At 38.1% G+C, this 7,815-nt stretch overlaps 1 protein-coding gene across 2 annotated transcripts; it reads left to right on the top strand.

Moving 5' to 3' along the window:
• The first annotated feature begins 290 nt into the window (after window positions 1–290).
• LOC115006419 (secretory carrier-associated membrane protein 2-like) lies at window positions 291–7,738 on the top strand. Of its 2 annotated transcripts, none has more exons than XM_029428663.1 (9): window positions 291–436; window positions 1,190–1,267; window positions 1,378–1,464; window positions 2,433–2,550; window positions 2,673–2,801; window positions 3,208–3,367; window positions 3,952–4,053; window positions 4,591–4,708; window positions 5,857–7,738. In XM_029428663.1, the coding sequence occupies exons 1-9, from the start codon at window positions 380–382 to the stop codon at window positions 6,010–6,012; spliced, it is 1,005 nt and encodes a 334-aa protein (XP_029284523.1). In that variant the 5' UTR covers window positions 291–379; the 3' UTR covers window positions 6,013–7,738. The 2 variants fall into 2 exon arrangements, with proteins under 2 accessions (XP_029284523.1, XP_029284524.1); XM_029428664.1 differs by lacking the exon at window positions 291–436 and adding an exon at window positions 804–864.
• The last annotated feature ends 77 nt before the right edge of the window (window positions 7,739–7,815 follow it).

Genomic DNA, 7,815 nt, shown 5'->3' with positions numbered 1-7,815 from the left:
AATAAATTAATTAAATTGTTTAGGTATTCCGTAATTCCGACAGTACCTAAAGGCAACTGAAAATCCTTTAAAAAGCAGAAGGTTTTGGATATTTATATACGTTTAACACAACCGACTGGATCTAATTTCAAAACAGACGTGAATGGACTGAATTCAGACAGATTTAAAACCAATTAACATTATTTCTAAAAATAAATAAAGGTAGTTTAATTGATTAGATATTACTCGGGGACAACATCCTGGTGACGCTGGCCACCTATAGAGCGACGCATGCGCAGAAGCCCAGCGTCACAGCACCATCAGCAGGAGCAGTAGCCACCGCCGGGGAGACGGGAGCTGTAGTGTTGTTTATTCCACACAAGATAAACTTTTCTCGACAATGTCGGGATTTGACAGCAACCCCTTCGTGGACCCAATGGACATACACCCCTTCCAGGTGAGATTGTTGCTTTGTTTTCTGTGTGCGAAGTCTTTAGGAAGCTGTTTACGTGTCAAGTGAAGACTGAAAGAAAAATATGCTGCAACAAAAACCTGTTTGGTTGGTTGCTGGGTTTGGCCTCAGTATTTCCTGACTAAGAATCGTCCCTATTATGAAGTATGACACGTTGTAGTTTCATTATATTCTATTTATAAAGATGGTCTATAAAACATAGTATTTACGCTGTAGCCTACGTGAGCTCCTAGCTCACCTGCGCAGGTAAACAGAGCCACGAACAGGTGCCTGCTGTTATTGAGCCATTAACGATGACTCCTCTTCAACACGCCATTGATGGAAACCAAAATGTTAATTTTGTAAACCAGATCCCGAGGGGCAATGCGGGATTTTATGGCGTACCTAATAGCCTTAAAGCATCTTTATTTAGTGTGAGTGTTCTAGTTTATTATCACAACCCGGTGCTCACAGGTGTACTAGCTCTAGGAATGAATGGTTATGGGTGAACAATTGTTTTAGTGACATATTAACTTAAAGAAAACACCTTTTTATTGATCCAACATGAGTTTTAACTGAGACGGATGTAGTCCAGGTAAGGGCCAAGAGTCTATTAATAGTCAATGTGGTGTGGGACAAATAATGGCTTTACTTTGACTTGTTGGGACTCCTCATATGTCAGGCACCAAAAAAGGTGAAGGGTCTTGGCTCTCAGCAATACATCATGATGACACCAAGTCATTGTCTTTTTTCTTTCAGGATGCCTCAATCACACAAGTTACCAATGGAGCCTCTGAAAACGTTGGGGAGTTCAACCCATTTTCTGCCAATGACATGGTTAGCTTCTCCGTCTTCTTTTTAAAAATGTATAACTATTGATGTGATGTATAGTTGTTCCATCATTGAAAGATCATTTAATTATTTAAAAAGCTTCACTTGTTTCACAGGGAACCCACACTGGCACTACCATCCCCATCTCTGCTGCCTCCTCTCAACCCGCCATCCTCCCGACGTCCGTGGAGCAGAGCGCACAAGTGAGTCAGACACACGCATATAAAGATAAAATAAATGAAATAAGATGGTGTGAAATCACACTTTCAGCCATTTTATACGTCAATTGAGATTAACAATAAAAAATAGATCACATTACACTGGCTGTATTTATAGGGTGTTCTTTTTCACATGAACGCTCAAATTCAGAAGTGGATGAAGTACTCAGAGCCCAGAAATATCATAGTCTAAAATACTCCAAGTAAAAGTCCTGAATTCAAAATGTAACTTAAGTAGAGAAGTATTATCATAAAAAAAACTACTTTCACAGTGTTGTATTATTATAAAATATCATATTATTCAGTTTTTATCATTAACTAATACATAGAAGAGCATTTTATGTAGTAATTTGTCAATGTGGAGCCAATTTTAGACACTTTGTATACTACTGGGTAGATGCATCATATATCAGCATAGCATATGTTTTTATGTAAAAATAAATGTAGTAGAAAGAAGCATAAAATGGAAATACTTAAGTACACGGGCAGAACTTGAGTAAATGTACATTGGTTACACAACTGTAGAAATTACATATTGATAAGGCACATTGTGAAACAAGAATTGTGACCAAAGTTCAAATATTGCAGTTGAAATCCAACTTGCTAGGGCTCGTTGGTGCCTTATCTTCTCCGTTATGCGCCACTATATTTGCCAATACAAATATATCTGTCATTTGCTAAAATTGGGTGATAGTATCACCTGGTTTTAATATTGATACATCAGTTAGGCTATAGTAGTGAATCGGTAGGTACGATCCATAAATCTGGATAACTTTTGGTCTCTGGAGCCTTTGTCTTACACAGCTGAATCAGGTATGGAGTGGGTGTACTATTGCCTGTAGTGTAGCTCATACATTTCCCATCACTAGGTAGAAAAATGCAACAGGGAGTTGTAGTGCTGCAGTAACAATATTTCACACTGTTAAGAGTGCGGCTCTTCCATTGCCCACCAGGAAAATGCAGCTGCTGGCCAGGCTAACCTGCTCAAACAGCAGGAGGAGCTGGAGAAAAAAGCAGCCGAGCTGGAGCGTAAGGAGAAGGAGCTGCAGAACAGGTCCGGAGGCACAGGCAGTAAGTCGTTTTAGAAGTTGCATGTCAACTTGTGTTGTACATGCATACATACGAACGATAAGAATTGACACACCGCTCACAATGTTAATCCAGCTTTGAATAACATTTTCTTTGTCCGTCAGTTAAAGAAAACAACTGGCCACCTCTTCCCAATTTCTCCCCTGTGAAGCCCTGCTTTTATCAGGACTTTGAGGATGAAATCCCAGAGGAGTATCGCAGTATCTGCAAGAGAATGTACTACCTCTGGATGTGTACGTACATGCACTATTTGCTTCATACCTGTAGTTTGTCAATATGAAAAAGTCATCGATCTATAATTTAGCATGATAATGATGGCTCGGTATGTTAATAAGTCTCATTTATGAACTGAGTCGTGTAGTAACCCGGGTCTACCTGTAGAGTGTAGGGCAGCATTTTCATATCATGACTTGCAACATAATATTCACAATTTTCTATATGATATTGATCAAATGAACAAGCCATCTGATAACCCCCACAGTTTGTTGAATTACGGTAAATATTTAATGTCAGAATTACATGAATCATAAACATACTTTTGTTGCGAAGAAACACGCACAACTCTACTGAACTATTCCAAAGCAGAGTGGTGCGTTTGTCCTTCAGTTGGTGCCTCATTGTTTGCTGTCTGTCTAACAGTCCACAGTGCCACTCTCTTCCTCAACGTGCTGGCCTGCCTGGCTTACTTCACTGCAGACTCTCAGTACGGCGTTGACTTCGGTCTGTCCATCCTCTGGTTCATCCTCTTCACCCCCGTGTCCTTCCTCTGCTGGTACCGGCCCGTCTACAAGGCCTTCAGGTACACTGTTTTACTCGCCTTGTGCTCAGCATGAAGTGTTATTTGATTTGCATGATTTACAGGACTGGAAGTACAAGTAGAAAAGGGGAACATGCAGGTTACTGTAGCTAGTCAGCAGTATTTTCTCTTCTTTTTTTACTTGAATAAAACTTTGCGAACACCCTCGTCCTCCCAACACAGCCAGAGGAGTTAGAGGAAGTATATGTGAGCCACTCTGTACTCCATTAAAAATATCAGAGAATGCTAATATCAGATTGTTCTTGCTTACAGCTCAGTGATTTGATTAGGTTGCATTTTTGGCAGAGGAGAAGCTTCTGAAACAGCATTAACCCTTCACTGGACTCCAAAGATACTTTGAACAATTGGAGTGATATCTGTAAAATAAAGTTTAAACAAAGACTATTATTATTATTATCATTATTTAGTTATATATGGAGGCTACACATTGTAGACGCTCTCTTGATCATCTTTGTGACTTGTACTCTTGAAAGTGTAACCTCTATATCTAAATAATCTGGCAGCAAACAAACCTCTTGAATACTAAATATCATTAATAACACGTCGTTTGTGTTTTCCATCTCTAGGTCTGACAGCTCCTTCAGCTTCTTTTCCTTCTTTTTTGTCTTTTTCTTCCAAGTGGCAGTGTACATCATCCAGACTGTAGGGATCCCCAAGTGGGGAAACAGGTCAGTGGGAACCTTTTCTAACTGAACAATCAACATTTGCATGTTGGGAGAAAGTGAAGGTGTGGTGTAAAGTTGTTCAACAGGTTTCTATTTTTATTATTAAGAATGAGTTTTTTGGGTAGATGTGTAGTAAATGTTGGTGTGCATGGGTCCATCTTCATTCTCGCCTGTGTGTGTGTGTGTGTGTGTGTGTGTGTGTATTGTCCTGTATCTCCTCTCTTGCATCTCTTTGACAGATTCCTGCTGCCTAACTTGTCTGGGTTGCTGCTTTGTAAGTGTGTGGAACTTTACTCTTTGGGTTTTCTTTTCTATGTCATGTTATATATTATGCTTCTCAGTTTTCCATCATTCACTTATTCAAACTTCATGCTTTTCCATTGGTCACTGGGGCAGGTTACGATGTTGGCTTATTTCTCTTTAATTTAGTCATTTCAATACTATTTAGTTTTTTATGCTTGAATTTGTAAACTGTACAAACACACTCATTGTAGAGAAAATGTGAAATGACACATTGCTATTCGTGTCTTTTGTTGACAGCGGATGGATCGCGTCCATCAGCATGATCAACAAAAACTTGGCTGTGGCTGTGGTCATGATGGTGGTGGCCGGTTTTTTCACTGTAAACGCTGTCCTGGCTGTCATCTTACTGAAAATGGTATGTTAATGTCAACTTCTTGTCACAAAAGGGAATATTAAGCCGTGTTACAGTTTGTACTTTGCAGATAATCTGATTCCTATTTGAATATTACCAAGTTGGGGAAGGTTACATATCTCTAATTTAGGTATTTTAAAGTAAATGGCAGTCTACACATACTATATGTTTGCAGTAAAATTAGAGATTGCAGTGCCCATTTGTTTGGAACTTTCCCAAAATAGAAAGTCAAACATGGCACGGCATACGTGCATAAATATGGGTATTCCCACTGTAGCTTCATATTGTTTGTTTCAGTGACAGCGCATGCAGATCAAAGAGAGAAACATAACAAGAGAAACTAAAAATGTTAGTGACAAAAACGTGTAAAAGCAACCGAGGCACCAGAGGGAGTATGAAGTTTAAGAAACTGTTGAAGGGTTATAAAGGTTTAGAAACAATCTAAGTAGGTCAGTCTAGACATAATTTATTAGACGGAGACAAGGGCAAATACTGGGAGATGGAATTATTTTAAAAGCAAGCATGTGCACTTTGTGGAGTCTGAAGCTATTTTCATTATCGATTAATCTGACAATTACTTTTACTTGATTAATCGTTTGGTCTATAACAAGTCAGAATTTATTTTTTAAATGTCCATCCCAGTGACTCAAAGTCCAAGGTGATGTCTTTAAGTCTTATTTTGTCAGTCCAAAAACCAAAGATATTCAGTTTAATATAATATGAAACAGAAAAGCTGTATTTAAGGCTCTGAAAAAAACTTCTTTTTGTTCGTAGAAAATTACTTTTACAATAATTCTCTAAATAGTGGGTGATTATCTTTCTGTCGACCGACTGGTGTAGTCTGAAGACCATGTTGTCCTTCATTATTATCTAATAATATCTGCTCTTAATGTACATACAAAATTCTTAATTGCAACGAGAAAGCAATCTCAGAGCACATACGTCCACCAGAACTTTACAATCCTAGAAATGTGTTGATTGGATCGTAAAGATTTTCAGAAATATTTGATCTGCATCTTCTCCCAAATCCATATTAAAATCCATATAGTGATAGAAAATCATCATATTGTTTTGTATTTAAATATACTAAGAAAAAGATCTTGCAATGTAAACCGATTCTTTAAAAATATAAATTTTTCTTGTATCCCCAGGTCCACTCTAAGTACAGAAGGACAGGTGCCAGCTTCACCAAGGCCCAGCAGGAGTTCTCCCACGGAGTCCTGACCAACCCAACTGTCCAGACTGCTGCGACCAGTGCTGCCACCTCTGCTGCCCAGGGAGCCTTTGGCAGGAGCCAGGGAAATTAGACTATTTTTCACATCCTACGTGCTTCAGGCTAGTCTCTTCTCTGGCCAACAGAGCCATCTCCCAACATACTTCAGCGGGTTTAGGGATGGGGGTTTGATTATTTATGAAAAAGGCCAAAAAACAACTTATGATGAAAGAAATTCTTCTCGCTACAATATGAGCCTAGTGAGCGTCCCTATTTTCCACTTATAAACTTTGAAAAGAAAAAGGCAGTGCATACGACAAGTTAGAGGTCTTTTATAAGCATGCAATGACTTGCATGTCTCGGTTGTTATTGAACTCTCGACCACCCTCATCAGTATACAGCGGTATACAAATTCATGTTTATACTGGGAAATGTAGGAAGGAGTTAGAAAACTGAATTTGAATAAAACAAGTTAAAGGAGGAGGCAGAGTGGGTATGACACAAAAGCAATTGGAAGCACCTCATCCCAATATAACTAACTGGAATACATTTAACATAGTTGACTAAAGATAAACATGAAAGTTTCTGCGCTGCACCAGCGAACAGGACTGGGGATTAGTGATAAAGTACATTTATTTCAATCCTGTCACTGTTTAAAGACGCTGGCAGAAAGTGTTAGGATTTTTCTATCTCTCAGTTTTATGTAGAAATAACAGACTGGGGCCTCAAAAATAAACACTGCGAAGAGTTGGGGTTATTTAAAAAGCATACTTGACATGAGAATGTTTTACCATCATTGAATGATGGATCCACTTGATGTATGTATACATATTTTTGGCATTAAGGCAGCAAGTAGAGCGTTGCAGGGTAACTGGTCTATCATCCTGCCTTATAAACAATGTTAATACATACAGTACACTACTGATCGTTGCTGTTTGAATTCTGCTCTAAATCGTATGTGTTCTCGTGTGTATTACTGTATCGGATGCTGGTTAATGAAGGTGACGGGATGAAGGTTTTTTTCTTATACTGTTTTGATCAGTTTACTGATGTAGATGAAGTGAGACAGAGTTATTCTAAAGGCAAATGAAGACGTGGTTTAACTGGGATGGCACATTTTAATTTATGTTGTTGTCAAGAATACCATTATGTTTTCTGTATGGAGCCTTGCTGTGATTAAAATGAAAGACACAGCACAGGATTGTAATTGTAAAGTTAGTGACAGTATAGAATTGAGTGCATTTACTTGGAGAAGTGTATTAATGAGCAGAAAGAACACAATATTTATCTGTCAATTATCCATTCTTTAGACTTTGTATTTGTAGTAAATATACTGCAGATTAAAGTCATGTTACTGAATAGTTGCAGACTTTCTACCTACTTGTCGTTAGGTATTAGCATTTTCCCATTTTTACTCATGCATATATATAATAGAATATATAAGCTGTCTGATCTTTTGTTACTGTAACACTGAATCATTTTGTTTTGTTCCTTTTGTTGTAACCTCAGTGCCTTTTCAGCAGATTTCCTGTGGGAATTTAAGCACAAGGCTGTTGGTTGTAGTTTTGTCTCATTTTGTTTGTCTTAATAGTAAATAGAGAAATTAGTTTTATGTTGAAATGTTCATCAATGATCAGAATGTGTGTTAAGGTGTGTTGTACATATTGGTGACCTATTTAAAACATATTTACTGGGGGGGATGGGTACTTGCTGGAAATTGATTCTCAGTCTTAACATTCTTGTTGAATGTTGTGTAATTCTTTCCCTCTTTCAGAAACTGTTGATCATGTGGCCTGCTAAGTAAAGAATACTGTACATACCAACTGTCTTGCTCCATGATGTAAAATACACTTTAGACGTTACTAAACCTAAATATGATGATGATGATATCGCTTGG

Source organism: Cottoperca gobio, chromosome 3 (genome assembly GCF_900634415.1).
Source record: "Cottoperca gobio chromosome 3, fCotGob3.1, whole genome shotgun sequence".
Taxonomy (NCBI): Eukaryota; Metazoa; Chordata; class Actinopteri; order Perciformes; family Bovichtidae; genus Cottoperca; species Cottoperca gobio.
The sequence above is the reverse complement of the archived record's forward strand: the minus strand, read 5'-3'. Positions and strand labels throughout refer to the sequence as shown.

What these genes read in the sequence shown, in the direction of transcription:
- LOC115006419 (XM_029428663.1), top strand. Translation starts at nt 380, where the DNA reads ATGTCGGGATTTGACAGCAACCCCTTCGTGGACCCAATGGACATACAC. An exon ending in CATTTTCTGCCAATGACATG is followed by an intron (nt 1,268 to 1,377) that starts GTTAGCTTCTCC and finishes CTTGTTTCACAG; the next exon opens with GGAACCCACACTGGCACTAC. An exon ending in CAGGTCCGGAGGCACAGGCA is followed by an intron (nt 2,551 to 2,672) that starts GTAAGTCGTTTT and finishes TTTGTCCGTCAG; the next exon opens with TTAAAGAAAACAACTGGCCA.